Here is a 21,759-nt window from a genome sequence, read left to right on the forward strand (position 1 = left end):
ATTTAAACCCCCCAGAGCACAGCAGGGGAGGCTTAGCCTCTCCAAGCCTCTTATACCGGGCGCCTATGGAGCAACCCTTAACCCTGGGGTTTCTGGAGAGAAGCTGATAGTCTCAGGGAGGAAAGGGAGGTCAGTTGACTGGAGAATAATACTAGAGCTCAGAACAGAAAGCTTGCAGGAGTGGGACCTCTGAGGGCATGTGCAGACAGGACAAACGAAAAGGTACCTGGTGTGTGTTTAGCCTGGATACTAGAAAGTTATCATGATGAAGTTCCTCTGTAAACTGAAGGTCTGATATCAGACTTGTGCTGCATTTTAACTACAAGCTTATGTTTGTTACCTGTAATCCTGAACAACAGAAAATCCCTGAGTGGATGGAAGATTGTTTTCCCTTTAGAATGGTGATGGTGTTTAAAGATTTGTTTAATTAAGTGGTTTATTTTGGGAATTCCTGGGACTGTGTATAAATGCCCCAAGAGCCAAGCCAGTCTACACGTGAAAGCTGGGACGGTTTGAGAAGTTATCCAATGCCTGATAATGTGAAAAAAGAAAATGTCCAAATGTTGCCCTGAAATGTAAGGCTGCAAAAATTCTGACGCCGAAGGCTCCAAAAATATAAGCGCTGAATATCCTGAAGAGATGACTGCAATCCCCTCACTGTCAAAATACACCCGACACTGCGGGTTCCAGAATTACTTTCTTGAGGGCCTTGGGTTAGGGCTGTCTCTCCATTTGTCTTAATGCCTAACTGGCGCTTATATTTTTGGAGCCCTCTGCATCAGAAGTTTCGACGCAGGGCTCACAAGCCAAGTACATTTTACCTTTTTATAGTTGGTTTGAAACGCTGGCTATTTCTGATTAAGTGCCGTGTTTATAGTTTTGCATTATTAAATTCACTTGAGCACTATGCACTCATAGCACATTAGAGCACAAAAAAATCACAGTGAGACGGCAATCCAATGAATGAAGTGCTATGCCTCACCCGTTAAGCGGTCCTGAGTGACTGATATGTGGGTCTCTGTATCTCTGAGGGTGCCTCTCATATTATATATAATTTCAAGTGATTTGAGCATTTATATTAGTACTTATTTCCTGGATTTTTGTTTCTTTATTGCTACACATTTGATATCAGGACTGCCTCATCATGAAAACATCAATGTTCTGGACAAATTACACCGGCCACCTGTAATATGGCATAGTCATTTAAAAATGTTTCTTTTTCATACATGGGGTGGAGGGGGGGGGGGGATTCTATATATGGCGCGTAAAAAATCATTGCCGAAAAAATGGTACTTAGCACTATTCTATAAATCTCACCTAAAGTTAGGAGCAGTTTATAAAATACACGTAGTGCCCGTTCCTGTGACTAAATTTAGTCGTGGCCATTTACACCAACTAAAACCTGGTCTAAAAGCATACAACTAATTTAGGTGCGCATTGGGCATATTCTATAAGACTGTGTAAATTTTAGGAATGCTCATGATCCGCCTATAACACTCCCATGGCCACACCCCCTTTTGAGATCCACACTGTCTGCTTTACATCACTGCTTTATAGTCTACGCTTAGCGTGCTATGCGCATAAATCCTAATTAGTGTCAGTACCGATAATTGCTTGTTAACATCCCATTATCAGTACTAATTAGCTTGTTAACCAATTAGGTTGTGCAAGCAAAATGGAATACGGACAGATCTGCCTGCGCAACTTTAGTCACACTATATAGAATCTGATGGAAAATGTTGAATCATGAGGCTCCTTTGGCCATCACTACTTTGTTGAAGATCTATTGTCCATCTAAATCCTTTCATTCTGCTGAAAGGGCATCTTAAGATGCTGCCATTTTTGGTGTTGCTAGTCGCATGATTTTGAATTCCTTGCCATTTGTATTAAGGTTAATTTCTAGCTGAGAAGTGTTTCAAAGACAATTGAAAGCCCATTTATTTAGGCAAGTGTTTTCCCAGATTATGACATAACCAGTGGTATTTGTAATCAGTATTTGGTAACTTGATATATAGAATATGCAGACTTAGAGACATGGTTAACTTGATGGTTATTTCCTTGTGTTTTGTCTTTTTGTTTGATTGTTTTATTTGATTTTAATTATATATATGTTATTATTACCTGCTAAGAATTATAGATTTTAAGGTTTTTAAAAAAAATAATGGGGGGGGGGGGGGGGAATTCATCAAGCAGCATTAGGGTCTCAAGTCTAGTTATTTGGTATTTTACGTGACTTTAAAAGGCCTTAACGCTACCTGACCTAAAACATCACAGTGATATTTAAGTTGCCACAGGATAGGTAATAATGAGATGTAAAATATGCAAATGCGTGTTTTGCATCTTATTACTAAGCAAATGCCCTAAGCAACGCAGTCAACCACAAGTCACGTTAGGGCTCAAAAATCATGGTAAAATAACCCTAACATTTTCTGGGGTTATTTTACCACCCAGTAGCATCAGGTCACAAGGAGAGGGTCTCCCCAGTCCTGCCTGCACCCCCTGACTAATCCCACACACACACAAGTCTTGGCCACCTCCTCAGGGGCTACCTATTAAAGAGCATTGGTGGTCTGGGGATCCGGAGGGGGGGGTTGTCTGGAAATATGACCCCTAGTGATAGTCATGTGAGACTACCATAGGGGTGCCATTTTCAGGAAGGTGACTGGGTCTCTTCCAGGAGTGACTGGGTCTTGCTTCTGCCTGAACACCCTCTGGACTCCCTCAGATTTTTCCTGGACCACCAATGCTGTTTAACAGGTAGCCCCTAGAGGGTGGACAGGACTTGTGCCTGGGAGTGGGTTTTAGTCAAGGGGGTTCAAGCAGGACTGGGGGGGGGGGGGCTCTCTCCATGTAGCCCAGGAGCATCGGCCAGCAACTTTTCAAGGTGGCTCCCAAGCAGCGTTATGAGGCGGCATTCAGCAACCTGCGGTATCAGGATCCTGTAGGTTGCTGAATCCCATGGGGTATTAGGTTGTGGTAAAAGGCAATCTTTTACCACACCTTGATGAATTCCCTCCCCCCCCCCCTTGGTCATTTACCATGTGGTAACTGCAAAACTTTACTGAACTTTAGAAAAAGGAGCTCTGACTGTTCATAAAAGTATTTTGATAAATGGTTACAGGATGCTGTCTGAAAAGTCAAAATACTAGGATTTCATAATTTAATAAATACAAATTATGAATAGTTGCATTCTGTAATTTAATTTGAGCAACTATACGGTATATACTACTGAATCCACAGTGGCTTTTGTTTTTGCTATTCACACAGGAACATTTACATTTTGTATCAGAAGTCTCCCAAGATGAAATCTTTATTTTGGATCCAGAACTGGTAGGAATGGAGCAGGTGGGCACACAGCCTGGGATGCCTGACTTGGTGGTGGAGCAGGCCTCTGGGTGAGCACTGAGTATCTAAGTAATTTTTATTGACTTATTTATGCTCAGTTTGTTGAAGTGTAAAAGGCACATATTAGATCAATAGAATTCAATTAGAATATTTACAGTGGGGATGCATATTGGTTAGCATGCATTTGGTTTGTTGACATGCCTTAAAAATTTAAGGTCACTTTTTTTTGTCATCTACATGTTACTATGTTACTTTTACTAAAGCATAGCACACGCTAATTGTGTTAGCATGTGCTAGATGCTAAAAAGCCTATAGGTTTAAAATGGGCTTCTTAGCATTTAGCACACACTAAGCTTTAGTAAGAGCCCCTTAATGTATGTAAAATCAATTTAACATGCATTAATCTATAAACTAATGTGCATTCAATTGATTTGTGTGAATGAAAAGGCTTTAATGTGCATTAATGTTTTAAAAATTAAACTGAGTATGTAAGTTAAAACAAAAATAAGAGAATAAAACGATGAAAATCTGGAAACATTCTAATAACAAAGGAGTTAATTTAAAGGAGTTAATTTAAAAAATGGGTGCCTCCTTTTGGATACCCCAAAGCAGCATGGGGAGCACTTGATTTTTAATGGCATTGGGGCAAACCCACATCTGCATGCCACAAAGAAGATGCATCCACTTAGGCCTGATCTATGGTATCTGTAAGTAGGTATGCGTAAATGTGCCAGTCAACACGTGCATCTTATAATATTCTATAAGATATACGTGTTGATAGTTGTCATACTGCCAAGCTGCCATGTGCATGTCCCATTCTTGATTGCATGCTATGCCACTTGCTTGAGCCCTTATAGAACAGAGCTTAGGACAAAAGTATGCATAAGTGGTTCCTGTTATGCAGTTATATGTGCCAAACATACATAACTGCAAGCATGCCCTATATAGAATCTCCTTTAAACTGATTTCTTTTTTTACATGTGCATATCCCTAATTTGTAGTACAGTTAATAATGAGGGTAGAAATCATCAATCAGTTAGAAGTTTTCATTTGTTTATGCATGAAACCTTTCCATATATCTGTATGTCTGAAATGCTGTTGTATTAAAGCTTGAGGGGTTCCTGTTTAGATGACAGATCTGTAATGATCCCTGGACCACTGCCAGATTGTCAGAAAAAAAAAAAAAACTACACAGCCAGGTGCTTGCAGTAAATTTGTTTTCTTAGATAGACTATTCCTCCACAGGCAGCAACACAATTCCTTTCACTATTATTATTATTATTATTAGAAAATTAGAAACATGACAGCAGATAAGGGCCAAATGAACCATCCAGTCTGCCCCTCCTAAGTAACCACAAATTCTTCCTTTTCCTAAGGGATCCCACATTCCAGTCCCATGCTTTCTTAAATTCTGACACAGTTCTTGTCTCCACAACCTCCACTGGGAGGCCATTCCACGCATTCACCACCCTTTCTATGAAAGAGTATTTCCTTAGATACCTCATAAGCCTACTTCTTCTTAACTTCATCCTATGCCTTCTCCTTCCAGAATTTTCCTTCATTTGAAAACGGCTCATCTCTTGTACATTGATGCCACTGAGGTATTTAAACATCTTTATCATATCCCCTCTCTCCTGTCTCACTTCCAGTGTATACATACTGAGGTTCATGAGCCTGTCCTTCTATGTTTTATGACTGAGGCCACTTACAAATTTTGTAGCCGCCCTCTGGACCAACTCCATCTGTGTATATCTTCCTGTAGGTGCGGTCTCCAGAATTGCACATAGTAATCTAGTCTATTTTATTTATTATTCTTATTGTTATTATTCTTATTCATTTATTTATACTATTATTTATAGAAACATAGAAACATAATGGCAGATAAGGGCCAAATTGTCCATCCAGTCTGCCCATCCTCAGTAACCACTGTCTCCCCTTTTTCTAAGAGATCCCGCTTACCTATTTTGTAGCCGTCCTCTGGACCGACTCCATTCTGTTTATATCTTTCCATAGGTGCGGTCTCCAGACTTGCACACAGTATTCTAAATTGGGCCTCACCAGAAACTTGTACAAGGGCACTACCACCTCTTTTTTCCTGCTGGTCAACCCTCTCCTTATGCACCCGAGCATTCTTCTGGCTGTGAGCATCACCTTTTATACCTGTTTAGCCACTTTAAGTTCATCAGACACGATCACTCCCACGTTCCGCTCTTCTTTCGTAAACAGAAGCATTTCACCCCCTATACTGTACCATTCCCTTGGGTTTTTGTGACCCAAGTGCATGACCCTGCATTTATTAGCATTAAATCATAGTGGCCAACTTTTGGACCATTCTTCAATCTTTGCTAGATCCTTCCTCATGCTATCCATACCTTCCGGGGTGTCTACCCTATTAGAGAGTTTGGTATCATCCGCAAAGAGACAAACCTTAAAAACAGTCCTTCTGCAATATTATTCACAAAGATGTTAAAAAGAGCTGGCCCAATGACTGACCCCTTTGGTAGAGAATGACACAGGGACCCGCAGTAACTGCAGTGATGGGAACGGAGACAGAGCTTATGGGGACGGGTTGGGGACAGATCCCACGGGGACGGGGCGGGGATGGGGTCAGAGCCCATGAAGGCAGGGACAAACTTTGTCCCTGTGTCATTTTCTACTTTGAAGCCCGTTAATGAATTGTCAGACAATAATATTTTGATTTTTTTGGAAAAACAAGCAAACATGCTGGCCAAAACTAGCAAAATTTACATGGGGGATCCTGTACATCCTGCTACCAGCACATCTTCTAAGAAGACATCTTCTATTGCAGGAATGACTGTGGAAGACTGGAGAGCTAGACTGAATCCTGAGATTGTTGATGACTTCTTATTCATCCACAGATTAAAAAATCATAACAGTGCTACATAGGGCATATTTCCCCCTCCAGGGCATACGGAACATGTTGTATTTTGTACCCCTGGACATTTTAACAAGGTGGATTACGATTCCTTGGGTAGTAGAAATCAGCTATTGTTGGGGTTGGAAGGGTAGAGGGTTATTATAGCTGCTCACTGTTATTATTATTTTCTATTTGTAATTTATACACAATAGCACAGCATATTGTTCCTTTTTATACTTTAATAACAAGATTTAAATTAAAATCATAATTGTTTGAGGCTTCTGCAGATGAGGACAGAGCCCATGGGGATAGAACGGGGACAGGGACAGAACCTGCGGGGATGGGGTGGGGTTGGGGCGGGGATGGAGACAGAACCCACAGGGTCGGGGACAGGGACAAACTTTGTCCCCGTGTCATTCTGTACCCTGCGGTACACAACTGATAACATCCTTTTCCTCAGAGCAAACTCCATTTACCACTACCCTCTGTCTCCTTTCACTTAACCAATTTTTAACCCAGTCAGTCACTTTAGGTCTCATACCGAGGGCATTCAATTTACTTATCAGACACCTATTTGGAACCATGTCAAAGGTTTTGCTAAAATCCAAGTACACCACATCTAATGCCCCTCCTACATCCAACTGTTTGGTCACCCAGTCAAAGAAGTCAATCAGATTCGTCTGACAAGATCTGCCTCTAGTGAAACCATGCAGCATTGGGTCCTGCAGTCCATTCAATTCGAGAAACCTCACAATCCTCCACTTTAAAAGTGTTTGCATTGAAGTCAGACTGACTGGTCTGTAATTCACAACCTCATCCTTACTTCCATTCTTGTGCAGAGGGACCACATTTGCCCTTCTCCAGTCCTCCAGGATGACTCCAGACTCTAAGGAAGCATTGAACAGGTCAGATAGCGGAGCCACCAGAACTTACATAAGTACATAAGCATCGCCATGCTGGCACAGACCAAGGGTCCATCGAGCCCAGCACCCTGTCACCGACAGCGGCCAAAAGAACAAGCAATTTGTCCCGCCCATCCTAGAAATACTGTATTATTCCCTCGTCCATTCAATAACATTCTATGGCTTTTTCCTTCAGGAAGCCATCCAACCCTTTTTTGAAGTCTGTTAAGTTAACCACCTTAACCACCTTTGCCGGCAGCAAATTCCAGAGTTTAACTACCGATTCGTTTTAAATTTACCACACTGCAGCTTCATCGCATGCCCCCTTGTCCTAGCATTTTTGGAAAGCGTAAACAGACCCTGCACATCGACCCGTTCCCTTCCACTCATTATCTTATAGATCTCTATCATATCTCCCCTCAGCCACCTTTTCTCCAAGCTGAAGAGCCCCAGCCTCTTCAGCCTATCCGGATAGGGAAGTCGTCCCATCCCCTGTATCATATTTGTCGCCCTTCTCTGCACCTTTTCCAATTCCACTATGTCTTTTTTGAGGTGCAGCAACCAGAATTGAACATAATACTCGAGGTGCAGTCGCACCATGGAGCAATACAGTGGCAGAATAATATCCTTATTTTTGTTTTCAATCCCTTTCCTAATGATACCCAACATTCTATTTGCTTTTCCTAGCTGCAGCAGCACATTGAGCAGAAGTTTTCAACATATCATCAACGAAATTAGAATGTGGTAGGTTTAAAACAAATTGGAGAAAGTTTTTCTTTACTCAGTGCGTGGTTAGACTCTGGAACTCATTGCCGGAGAAGGTAGTGACGGCAGCTGGCCTTGCTGAGTTTAAAGGGGGTCTGGACAGATTCCTGAAGGAACAGTCCATTGATCGTTATTAAATTTTGGGATTTTGCCAGGTTCTTGGGGCCTGGATTGGCCGCTGTCGGAGACGGAGTGCTGGGCTTGATGGACCTTTGGCCAGCGTGGCAGTGCTTATGCTTATGTACTTATGTACTTATGATGTGTTTTAATGCCCCCCTTTTAGACCCCTCCAGGGTTACCCAGACCCATGGGGGTCTGTTCTGGGAAGGCATCAGAAGGCGGAGTTCACACCTTATTCCCATGACCACAGCTTTCTGTCTTTCAGGATCTAGGTGTATCTTGGGCCATTTATGTTCCCACATATATATTATTAAAATCTACCCTAATTAGTTGGAAAAGTGAGTGTCACCTGTGTGTGGATTATTTGGTAGAGTAAATGATAGATAAACAGTAGAAATAAAGACAAAGATAGTTTTCAGACATAGGATTTTGTTTATTCTTACCAAAATAAAGTCTTCTATTCAATACATTCATCAGACAAATTCTGGATTCAGCTGACCGGAGCTCTGCGTCCTAGATGCGTTGGGGAGAACCTCCAACGATCTATCTGATGCCCTTCTTTATATAGTATCTGGTCCTAATACAAGTCTATGGCAAGACACTTTTTTTCTCTAATATTGCTTAATCTATGAATCATACTTTGCTTTCCGGCCAGGTGTCCATCTGTACCATCTGTACCATCTCCTTTCCTGTTCTAGCTATTTTGAGAGATTGAGACATTTCCCTTTTTGTAAACATTTCCTTAGATACGGGTATCCAAACATCCAAACAAGAACAAAACAACTTTTGTTATGAAGATATCTAAATTTGGATATATCAGGTTCATATCATCTTGTGATCTGAGTGCCAACTTATTAAAAACATTCTCCATCTTACAAACCAAACTTTCCATTTTCATCCATAATTTCTACATCATATGTGTTACATTCAATTTGAAAGTTGTACCAGGTTTCATTAAGACTCATCATGCAGTCCTGCTATTGCAGGTTCTCTGCTATAAGGCCATCAGCTTGTTATCAGGCCTAGTCAATGCTTTTCAGCTGTTTAAAGCTATGTAGCTTGGCCTGCCACTATTCCAGTGGATAGGTCTTAAGCTAGAACACATATTAACTTGCAGGAAAAGCAAGTCCTTGCTCAGCCAGTCATAGATTTTTAAACCTAGCTGGTATTTTTACAGCCTGAGTCCTAAAATCTGGCCTTCCACCCTTCCGGTGGGCATCCAGTGAGGGCCTCTTGCTGTAGTATAATTATACAGATGACACCTAGATCCCTTTCTCGGTCGGTGACTCCCAACGCTGAACCTTGCATGACGTAGTTATAGTTTGGGTTCCTCTTTCCCATATGCATCACTTTACACTTGTTCACATTAAACGTCATCTGCCATTTAGACGCCCAGTCTCGTAAAGTCCTCTTGTAGTTTTCACAATCTTCCCGCGATTTGACTACTTTGAATAACTTTGTGTCATCGGCAAATTTTATTACCTCACTAGTTACCCCCATCTCTAGGTCATTTATGAATATGTTAAAAAGCAGAGGGACCCCGCTAACTACCCTTCTCTATTGCAAATATTGACCTTTTAATCTTACTTTCTGTTTCCTATCTTTCAACCAGTTTTTAATCCACAGTAAGACACTACCTCCGATCCCTTGTCCCTCTAATTTCCTCTGTAGTCTTTCATGAGGGACCTTATCAAACGCGTTCTGAAAATCTAGATACACAATTTCAACCGGCTCACCTTTGTCCACATGTTTGTTTACCCCTTCAAAGAAATGCAGCAGATCGGTGAGGCAAGACTTCCCTTCACTAAATCCATGTTGACTTTGTCCCATTAGTCCATGCTTTTGAATGTGCTCTGTAATTTTGTTCTTGATTATAGTCTCTACCATTTTGCCCGGCACTGACATCAGACTCACCGGTCTATAATTTCCCGGGTCTCCTCTGGAACCTTTTTTAAATATCGGCGTTATATTGGCCACCCTCCAAACTTCTCTGAGTTCTTGAGTACCCTCAGATGTATACCATCAGATCTCATCGCTTTGTCTACTTTTAGTTTGGCCATCTCCTCAAGTAGAGAGGTGTGGTAGCCATGTTAGTCCACTCTTAAAGGTTATCAATAGAAATCAAACAAAATAAAACATGGAAAAGAAAATAAGATGATACCTTTTTTATTGGACATAACTTAATAATCCACACTGGACTATCAATACTCACCAGAAACTATTACAAAATTAATCAAATTCATTTTAACTCACAACTACTTCCACTTTAACAATGATATCTATCTACAAATAATGGGCACTGCAATGGGCACCAGGACAGCACCCCAATATGCCAACCTTTTTATGGCTGAGCTGGAAGAGACATTTCTGAATACATACCAGACCAAACCTCTAAAATACTACCGGTACATCAATGACATTTTTATGATTTGGACGGAGGGGCAAGAAACTCTGAAACAATTTTACTATTCCTTCAATACATACCATCCTACAATCAGATTCAAAATTGACTACTCCCCAGAAAAAGTCAATTTTTTGGACACCACAGTCTCAATCAGTGATGGCTGTATACAAACATCTATATACAAGAAACCCACAGACAGATGCAGCTACCGCCACAACTCCAGCTTCCACCCTTCACATACAAAAAGATCCATTATTTACAGCCAAGCCACAAGATACCACCGTATCTGCTCGGACCCAGAGGATAGAGACAGACACCTTGAAACCCTGACTGCATCCTTCAAACAGAAAGGCTACAACCCCAAAATAATCTCCAAGAATATTGCCTCCTCCCTCAAAACACCCAGGGAAAATCTGCTACAGTACAAAGGAAAAAAAAGCCAACGACAGAATTCCCCTTGTAGTGACATACAACCCAGAGCTGGAGAAACTGAGGAAAATCATAAGAGACCTACAGCCACTACTTCAGGAAGATGAATTACTGAAAGAGATATTCCCATCTCCACCAGTGCTGGCCTTCCGACAGCCACCAAATTTAAAACACAAGCTGATCAGAAGTAAACTTCCAACACAGACGGAAAAAGAAAAGGGCACGTTGCCGTGTAACACAGCCAGCTGCAAACTATGCCAAAACATTTCACAAGACCCCACAGTCATTCACAAAGGAAAAATATTCAACATAAATGACTATTTTACATGCTCATCTTCCAATGTGGTATATATCATTCAGTGTAAGAAATGTAACGAAGGATGCTATATTGGAGAAACAGGCCAGATGCTTAAGACAAGATTCAATCTACACAGACATCACATGAAAATAGCCGGTGCCAGTCAGGCCCCCACCCCTGTGGGCCAACACTTCACAAGACCAGAACACTGCACCAGTGATTTCACAGTAAGAATACTGAAAGGTAATTTTAAAACAATACAGGAACGTAAGACCTTTGAAATAAGAATGATTGAATATTTTGACACCCAACAAACAGGACTTAATAAGGATCTGGGTTTTCTAACTCATTATAAAACATAAAGCTGTATTTCTCTGTTTATTTCTCTGTTTATTACCCTCCTCTCACCTATCAACACCCATCCTATATAATAATTCTCACCTCCAACAGGATGTGCTTGGGACCATGCCTGCCGTAAGTGGTCTGCTAGGCAGGCACGCACTGACCTCAGTGACATCAGTGACAGACAATTTGGCAAAGCAAAACAATCTGAGTGCTGGCCATTAGGACACAGGGTTGATAGGAGAGTTTTAAAAGACTGAAGGAACCAAAAGTGTTAAATGGGGGGAAGGGGGGAGTTCTGAAGGACTGAAAGACATGAACATTTGGGAGAGGAAAACAATCTCAATGCTGGCCATTAGCACACAGGTACATAGGAGAGTTTTAAAAGACTGAAGGAACCAAAAGTGTTCGGGGGGGGGGGGGGGGGGGGCAAAGTTATGAATGAATGAAAGAAATGAAAATTTACGTGAGGAACACAATCTGAATGCCGGGCATTTGTACACAGGATAGATAGGACACTTTTTTTAAAAAATGAAGGACGTGAAAGTATTACATCTTGGGGGAGGGGTGAGGAGGAAAGCGGTGGGGTATCCGGATACTGGGCATTAGGGCCACGGGGGTACATAGACTTTTGAAAGCCTCAAGGAACCCAAAGTGTGGGAAGGAGGAGGAAAAGGAGGGGAGGGAACGGGGTGAGGGGCATTAGGAACAGGGGAGGGGGCCCTGTCACACACTCTCATTCTCACACACACACTGTCATACAGACAGTCTCACTCTGTCACACCCCCGCACATTCACTCTGGCTCTCTCTCTCAAACATACACACTCCCAGGAAAGCCTTGCTAGCGCCCGTTTCATTCGTTCCAGAAACGGGCCTTTTTTACTAGTTCTGTTAGAATATCAATGAAATGCTTTGATGTCCCCATGCATACCCCCACCCTCCCACTCTGTCAGACAGTCAAAGTAATGCTTTGATGTTTCTTTCATATACACTTTCTGCTACCTCATTTGCTTATTTCCGATCTGAGGAAGAAGGGCAACCTTCGAAAGCTAATCAAGAAATGTATTAAGTTATGTCCAATAAAAAAGGTATCATCTTATTTTCTTTTCCATATTTTATTTTGTTTGATTTCTATTGATAGCCATCTCCTCACAAACCCAGTCTTCTGATAATCGGTCCTGGTCTACCGTACATCCAACCTCATTAGCATTTGTTTTCTGCAGTTTATTTATTTTATTATTATTTTATTTATTATTATTTTTTTAAATGTATTTTGATTATTATTACTACAGTCTTATATCCCACAAAACACCACAAAGATCGCTGTGGGTAATATCAGACAAAAAGCTGAACAAACTTCAGGAATTACAGTAGTTTACTGAGAAAAAAACAATAATTTCCAAAAGCACAGTTACAACAAATTAATACATTTTCCTAAAAAGAAGCATCTTGGGAGCTTTCCTGAACTGAAGATAACCACAAATGCTTAAGAGAAAAGAGGGAAGAGAAATACAATATTGTGCAGCCTGATAAGAGATAGTGGGTTGAAAAATCCTCTTTGTCTTCACACTGCAAAATGAGGGAAATTTTAATAAAATTTGATTCCTACTAGATCTAGAAATAAAACCATTTAAAAAAGCAAGAAGTACACCTAAATAAGCAGGGGCAGATCCATACAATTCTATAATTCTAGATCTTTGCCCCCCCAGGCTACAAAATTACTCACAGGACAAGAAAAGGAAAAAGAGGAGGAGGCATTGCACTAATCCTTAAATCCCACTGCACAGTAACAACAACAGCTGAATCTATAACACCCCAACTTGAAATCGCCTCAGTTAGAATCCACCATACATCCTTACGCGACCACCTAAACGTGATCTTGTTTTATAGACCACCAGGTAACTGGCACAATTGCCATTCTCACTTCATGGATTTCATATCAAATACCTGTGTATTGAACTCCAATTTACATATAATAGAGGACATAAACCTACACCTAGAAGACCCTAATTCAACCAATGCACGTGATTGCAAGGAATTCCTCCAAATATAGGACCTCAATTGACCAAATATACAAGCAACAGATGTCAAAGGTCACACACTCGACCATATTTCACACAAACTGTCTTCTGACCTAAACCTAATAGTATCAAATACAAAATGGACTGATACACCCTGGTCAGATCACCACAAACTTAACCTATCCCTACAATGGCGAAAAAAAGGCTCACACCACAAATTAGAATTTACGACCTACACCACGAGAGGCCAAATGGACCCTGTCACATTCTGGCAACAGATCTACGTGAACGAATGGACAGCACAAACGGAATCAAGACACTATCTTCAAGACTGGGACAACAGATGCAGAAGCATACTAGATAGAATAGCACCAATATAAACAAAAACATCACGAAGACACAATACCATGGTTTAACGAAGAACTGAAAAAACTAAAAACACAAGTTAGAAGGCTTGAACAAGCATGGAATAAAATAAAAGATGAACACACTCTTAACGCATGGAAACAAATGCAAAGAAAATATAAATATGCAATAAGACAAACCAAAAGGTCATACTACAAAACCAAAATAGGACCAGACTACAAAGACACACATAAACTTTTCCAACTTGTGAACAAACTACTAGACACCACACCAGTTACCACAACCAACAAAGACACCCCATCAGCAGACAACCTTGCCAAATACTTCAACGAGAAAATCATAAAGCTTTGAACCACCCTACCACCCAACATCACTGACTACGAAAAATTCTTTGAATGCCTAGACCCAATCCCCGATGAATATCCAGCAGACCGAATTTGGACAAACTTCACGCTACTTACCAAGGAAATCGTTGCCCAAGCAACCAACAGGTTCACCAAATCGCACTGCAAACTAGACATATGTCCTAACAACCTAATAAAATCCGCTCCCCAACGCTTCATAGCAGACCTCACATCACACGTAAACTACATGTTACTACATTGATTATTCCCTGAGGATAAAGGAAACATACTACTCACCCCAATATCTAAGGACTCAAAGAAAAAAAGCAAATGACATCACCAACTACCTCCTGGTAGCATCCATCCCTCTGATAGTTAAACTAATGGAAAGCATGGCTACCAAACAACTTACCGATTACTTAAACAAATTCAAAATACTACATGAATCACAATCAGGATTCCAAGCCAAACAAAGCACTGAAACAGTACTAATCATTCTCTTAACAAAATTCAAACAAGCAATTGCTACTGGTAACAATATACTCCTCCTACAATTCGACATGTCCAGCACATTCGACATGGTAAACCACAAAATACTACTGAACATACTAGAATACTTCGGGATCGGCGGAAGCGTACTCAGCTGGATCAAAGGCTTCCTAACCACAAGAACATACCAAGTGACCTCAAACTCGAACACATCATCACCGTGGAAACCAGAATGTGGAGTGCCACAGGGTTCACCGCTGTCTCCGACCCTTTTCAACTTAATGATGACACCCCTAGCCAAATTACTATTCAACCAAGGCCTTATCCTTACATCTATGCAGATGATGTCACGATCTACATCCCGTTCAAACACGATCTCACAGAAATCACAAATGAAATTAAACAGTCTCCAAATCATGAATTAATGGGCGGATGCATTTCAATTAAAACTCAATGTGGAAAAAACACAATGCCTCATCCTCTCATCACAATACAACACTTACAAACCCACCACCATAAATACCCCAGAGTACACCCTTCCTGTTTCAGAAACCCTGAAAATTCTCGGAGTCACAATTGACCGAAATCTCACTCTAGAAATCCAAGCAAAAAACACAACAAAGAAAATGTTCCATTCAATGTGGAAACTCAAAAGAGTAAAACCTTTCTTCCCAAGGGAAACATTCCGCAGTCTGGTACAATCAATGGTACTAAGCCACCTAGATTACTGTAATGCAATCTATGCCGGATGCAAAGAACAAATCATTAAGAAACTCCAAACTGCTCAAAACACAGCAGCCAGACTCATTTTTGGAAAAACAAAATACGAAAGCACCAAACCCCTAAGAGAAAAATTGCACTGGCTCCCACTTAAAGAACGTATTACATTCAAAATCTGCACCCTGGTACACAAAATTATTCACGGCGAAGCTCCAATCTACATGACAGACCTCATAGACTTACAGTGGGGGAAATAAGTATTTGATCCCTTGCTGATTTTGTAAGTTTGCCCACTGACAAAGACATGAGCAGCCCATAATTGAAGGGTAGGTTATTGGTAACAGTGAGAGATAGCACATCACAAATTAAATCCGGAAAATCACATTGTGGAAAGTATATGAATTTATTTGCATTCTGCAGAGGGAAATAAGTATTTGATCCCTCTGGCAAACAAGACCTAATACTTGGTGGCAAAACCCTTGTTGGCAAGCACAGCGGTCAGACGTCTTCTGTAGTTGATGATGAGGTTTGCACACATGTCAGGAGGAATTTTGGTCCACTCCTCTTTGCAGATCATCTCTAAATCATTAAGAGTTCTGGGCTGTCGCTTGGCAACTCGCAGCTTCAGCTCCCTCCATAAGTTTTCAATGGGATTAAGGTCTGGTGACTGGCTAGGCCACTCCATGACCCTAATGTGCTTCTTCCTGAGCCACTCCTTTGTTGCCTTGGCTGTATGTTTTGGGTCATTGTCGTGCTGGAAGACCCAGCCACGACCCATTTTTAAGGCCCTGGCGGAGGGAAGGAGGTTGTCACTCAGAATTGTACGGTACATGGCCCCATCCATTCTCCCATTGATGCGGTGAAGTAGTCCTGTGCCCTTAGCAGAGAAACACCCCCAAAACATAACATTTCCACCTCCATGCTTGACAGTGGGGACGGTGTTCTTTGGGTCATAGGCAGCATTTCTCTTCCTCCAAACACGGCGAGTTGAGTTCATGCCAAAGAGCTCAATTTTTGTCTCATCTGACCACAGCACCTTCTCCCAATCACTCTCGGCATCATCCAGGTGTTCACTGGCAAACTTCAGACGGGCCGTCACATGTGCCTTCCGGAGCAGGGGGACCTTGCGGGTACTGCAGGATTGCAATCCGTTATGTCGTAATGTGTTACCAATGGTTTTCGTGGTGACAGTGGTCCCAGCTGCCTTGAGATCATTGACAAGTTCCCCCCTTGTAGTTGTAGGCTGATTTCTAACCTTCCTCATGATCAAGGATACCCCACGAGGTGAGATTTTGCGTGGAGCCCCAGATCTTTGTCGATTGACAGTCATTTTGTACTTCTTCCATTTTCTTACTATGGCACCAACAGTTGTCTCCTTCTCGCCCAGCGTCTTACTGATGGTTTTGTAGCCCATTCCAGCCTTGTGCAGGTGTATGATCTTGTCCCTGACATCCTTAGACAGCTCCTTGCTCTTGGCCATTTTGTAGAGGTTAGAGTCTGACTGATTCACTGAGTCTGTGGACAGGTGTCTTTCATACAGGTGACCATTGCCGACAGCTGTCTGTCATGCAGGTAACGAGTTGATTTGGAGCATCTACCTGGTCTGTAGGGGCCAGATCTCTTACTGGTTGGTGGGGGATCAAATACTTATTTCCCTCTGCAGAATGCAAATAAATTCATATACTTTCCACAATGTGATTTTCCGGATTTAATTTGTGATGTGCTATCTCTCACTGTTACCAATAACCTACCCTTCAATTATGGGCTGCTCATGTCTTTGTCAGTGGGCAAACTTACAAAATCAGCAAGGGATCAAATACTTATTTCCCCCACTGTACCAACCAGGAACACAAAAAGGTCAGCACGAACATTCCTGAACCTCCACCACCCTAGCTGCAAAGGACTAAAATATAAATCAACATATTCATCCAGCTTCTCATACATAAGCACGCAATTATGGAATGCACTACCAAAGGCCATAAAATCAATGCATGGCCAAACAAACTTCTGAAAATTACTAAAAACCAACCTATTCAAAAAGGCATACCATAATTGATCCATCCTAAATACCAGACAAGGAAACCAATACTAGAAATAGACAAAATGAACTTTCAATACTTGACTACTTCACCTACACTGTCAATTACTGAACTTTAACGCAATACCACTTGATTTCTTACCCCGGAAGAAACTTTAACACTTGACTACTTAATTTACTTTGTCATGTACGAACTTTACTACAATACCACTATGTATTTCTTGATCTGGAATTGACGATCGCCATTATGGTACAATGTAAGCCACATTGAGCCTGCAAATAGGTGGGAAAATGTGGGATACAGATGCAACAAATAAATAAATGCAAAGCTAGATAGGTCAAAGCTGACACCTTATATTGAAATCTTGCTTCAAATGGTAATCAGTGTAAATGGAATACCAGTGATGTGATCATATTTGTCCATTGCATAAATGGTTCTTGCTGCTGCATTTTATGCTCACAGTATCTTCTATACATTAGAACAGATACCTTATATGTAAGTTGGTTTCTCCGAGAAAAAGCAGGCATAATATTCTCACATGTGGGTAACATCATCCATGGAGCCTGGTATGGACACTGCCAAGTGCACTGTTACTTTTAAACTTTGAGGAGTGCCCCCACCATGTATGAGTGGGTGCCTTCCCGCCCGACACTCAAGCACAAGACCAGTAGTCTGTCATTTCCTGACAAGTAGCGAGGTGTGTTTTTAATCTCTCCTCAGCGTGTCAAACATTTGCCTTTTGGTGCCTTTCCTTTTCAGTACTTTTTTCATATTTTTTCTTTTATTCATCTAATTGTTCATTCTATCAAAATTTTCATTTTTTTTAAATATTTTTTATTTTTGGCCCTTTGGGGCCTCAGCTCCTCCTTTAGCTGAGAAACATTGGCTATTTTCAGGTATGCAACTACTCGAGCTCCCCGGCCATAGAGCCTTTTGACTTAGCATTGGCCATTTTTCCCTCCATGACATCAAGGGTGCCAAGTGGCTTTCATAGACCCCATAATTGGTGTGATCAGTGCTTAGGTCCAGAGCACTGAGATATTCCGTGTAGCCTCTGACTGTGTATGCAAGCCAGGACCCTTAAAGCCTGCAGAATCCAACAAGAGTATGGCAGGAGATTCGGTACCTGATGTGGAACCTCCATCAGCGTTGACATTGAAAGCACCGATACAGTATTGAAAAGCCATGGTATCACATACCCGTATGGACTCTAAGTCCTCATTGTTGGTGTTGCGTACATCAAGGGACCTGCAGCACAAAAAAACTAAGAAGCATCACCATCATTCTGCCTACAGGCACTCGACCCATACCTCCCCTGCATCAATGTGATCGAAGCACAGGAAGCGTCCTGGTTGCAGTGACTGTCCATCTCTCAAGCTCATTTTACATGAGCCTTTCAGATCTTTGAAATCTCTTATGTCTGCACAAGCTATAGCCCAAGCTTTGTCCACGCCATGCTCCCAACTGGCAATGATGCCAACTCTCCACATGGAAATCAGGGCTATGCTCAAGGAGAAGCTCTCAGGGCTGCTGAAGTTACAGTCCATACAGGGTTACAGGGTGCTTTCACCAGCCTTAGCTCAGCTGGTCGATGTATCAGAGAGACAGTCACGGGAGAGGTCCTGCACACCGGCTTGGCATTGACTGTCCTGTGTGACAGGAACCCGACCAATGCATGCGTTGACATCGCTAGAAGAGGGTTCTCCAACATTGGGAACTCTGTGATCTCAACACACCTTGATCTTGGTGCAGAGCCAATGCTGTAGTTGTCACTGTCTTCCACATACTCCCCATAAGCAGTATATTGAAGAGTCAGACTCAGACCTTTCCTGGGAGATGGATCCAGACCCACAGGAGTTCTCAGATGAGGAGTCCTATGGCATTCCACCTGATCTGTCTCTGAGCAAGACTGGGCAGGGCCAGGCTGGTAGGAATGCTGGAGCAAGGCAGGGCAGGAATACTGGAACAAGGCAAGGCAGGAACACCAGAACAAGGCAAGGCAGGAGCACTGGAACAAGACAATACACACTGAAGTGTGCAAGACACCAGGAAGCCTGTTGTCGAGGCACTGGTTGAGTGTAGGGAACTTCCTTAAATACCTAGGCAACATGTGATGTCATCAGTCAGCACCATCTTGCAGGGCTATAAAAAGGAAGTACAGAGTTCCAGGAAGTAGACAAGATTCCTCAGACACAGGAGGCTGCTGGAGACTATGGAAGACTTCTGAAAACAGGTGAGGGGCATGATAGAAAGCTTGTTGTGGGGAGAAGCGAACAGGTCTATCGTTGGGGTTCCCCATTGGAATATTTGATGAATGACAGAGGTACTGAGAGACCAATCATGAGGCTGGAAGACTCTGCTGAGCTTGTCCGCTATAGCATTCTGGTTGCCAGCCAGATATACTGCTTTGAGGAATATGTTTCAAGAAGCTACCCAGGTTCATATATGGATTGTCTGGTGACAGAGTAGATAAAAACCGTACCTCCCTCTTTGTTCAGGTAATATATTGCTATTTGGGTGTCCGTATGGATGAGAAATACCTGACTGATACAGACGTTCAAATATTTGAAAGGTATTAATCCGCAAACAAATCTTTTCCAGAGATGGGAAGGCGGTAGAACGAGAGGACATGAAATGAGATTGAAGGGGGGCATACTCAAAAAATATGTCAGGAAGTATTTTTTCACAGAGAGAGTGGTGGATGCTTGGAATGCCCTCCCGCAGGAGGTGGTGGAGATGAAAACAGTAACGGAATTCAAACATGCGTGGGATATACATAAAGGAATCCTGTGCAGAAGGAATGGATCCTCAGGAGCTTAGCCGAAATTGGGTGGCGGAGCCGGTGCGGGGAAGAGGGGTTGGTGGTTGGGAGGTGAGGATAGTGGTCCGAAGACTTATACGGTCTGTGCCAGAGCCGGTGGTGGGAGGCGTGGCTGGTGGTTGGGAGGAGGGGATAGTGCTGGGCAGACTTATACGGCCTGTACCCTGAAAAAGACAGGTACAAATCAAGGTAAGGTATGCACATATGAGTTTATCTTGTTGGGCAGACTGGATGGACCGTGCAGGTCTTTTTCTGCCATCATCTACTATGTTACTATGACCAAAAACACAGTTCTGGAATGTTCTGAGTGCATTCCAAACTGCTCGTAATTCCAGAAGATTGATTTGATAAGTTCTTTCCTTGCAGACCAAGACCCTTGTGTGCGAAGCTTGGCTTTGTCCTTATGTTCCAGCTACTAGAGTTCCCATCAGAGCCCATTTCAGCCTATCTGAATCCATCTTGTCATTTGCAGGACCCAGATGGTAAAAATCTGTCCAGCACTGTCCTCAGTTCCATCCACTGAGCTTGCCATTGAAGCCCTTTCTTGCCCATTCTAAATTGGATTGCCATATATACAACACAGACCTACAAACTCTGCGCAGCGCTGGCCTTAATTCTTCACAGCCGGAGTTGCCATCCAAGCGTCACTCTCACATCCACACACACGCAGCCATTAAATATGTTTTTTTTTAAATACCATCTATTTTCTAAATAGAGATCCTCTGTGTCCATCCCATGCCTTTTTGAATTCAGTCACCGTTTTTGTTTTTACCCTCGGGAGGGCATTCCAGGCATCGATCACCCTCTCCATGAAGATGAATTTCCTGATATTACTCCTAAGTCTACCACCCCGCAACTTCAGCTCATGTCCTCTAGTTTTACTGTTTCCCCTTCTCTGGAAAAGATTTGTTTCTATATTAATACCTCTCAAGTATTTAAATGTCTGTATCATATCTTCCCTGTCCCTTCTTTCCTCTAGGCCATACATAGTCAGATTTATTTATTTATTTATTGCATTTGTATCCCACCTTATCCCACCTATTTGCAGGCTCAAAGTGGTTTACATAGTATTGTTAACATAGTTATTCCAGTATATCAAGTATAGTTAGTATTGTGTAGAGATTAATTAAGGGAAGGAATTTATTAGGGTATTTATAGAAGGTGGGCTTTCATACCTGAATGGGTTGGTGAAGTGGATTATTGGGGCTGTAGGTTCTCATTGTAGGCCTTGTTGAAGAAATATGTCTTCAGAGATTTGCGAAAGGTAGTTGTTTTGTCAATTGTTTTCAGATCTGTGGGTAATGCATTCCATAACTGCGTGCTCATGTAAGAGAAGGTGGTGGCGTGCATCAGCTTGTATTTTAGTCCTTTACAGCTGAGAAGTGTAGGTTGAGAAATTTGCGAGATGATCTTGTGGCGTTTCTGGGAGGTAGGTCCATGAGGTTTAGCATGTAGGTTGGGGCGTCTGCGTGAAT

General features: G+C 42.0%; 1 protein-coding gene across 1 annotated transcript in view; it reads left to right on the top strand.

The window, feature by feature from the left end:
- Nucleotides 1–21,759, top strand: part of DGKI (diacylglycerol kinase iota) — a 1,705,262-nt gene that overhangs the window by 1,604,490 nt on the left and 79,013 nt on the right. Inside the window, 1 exon segment of the mRNA XM_030215620.1 lies at nucleotides 3,268–3,395. Coding sequence (XP_030071480.1) covers nucleotides 3,268–3,395 — 128 coding nt within the window.

Source organism: Microcaecilia unicolor, chromosome 10 (assembly GCF_901765095.1).
Source record: "Microcaecilia unicolor chromosome 10, aMicUni1.1, whole genome shotgun sequence".
Taxonomy (NCBI): Eukaryota; Metazoa; Chordata; class Amphibia; order Gymnophiona; family Siphonopidae; genus Microcaecilia; species Microcaecilia unicolor.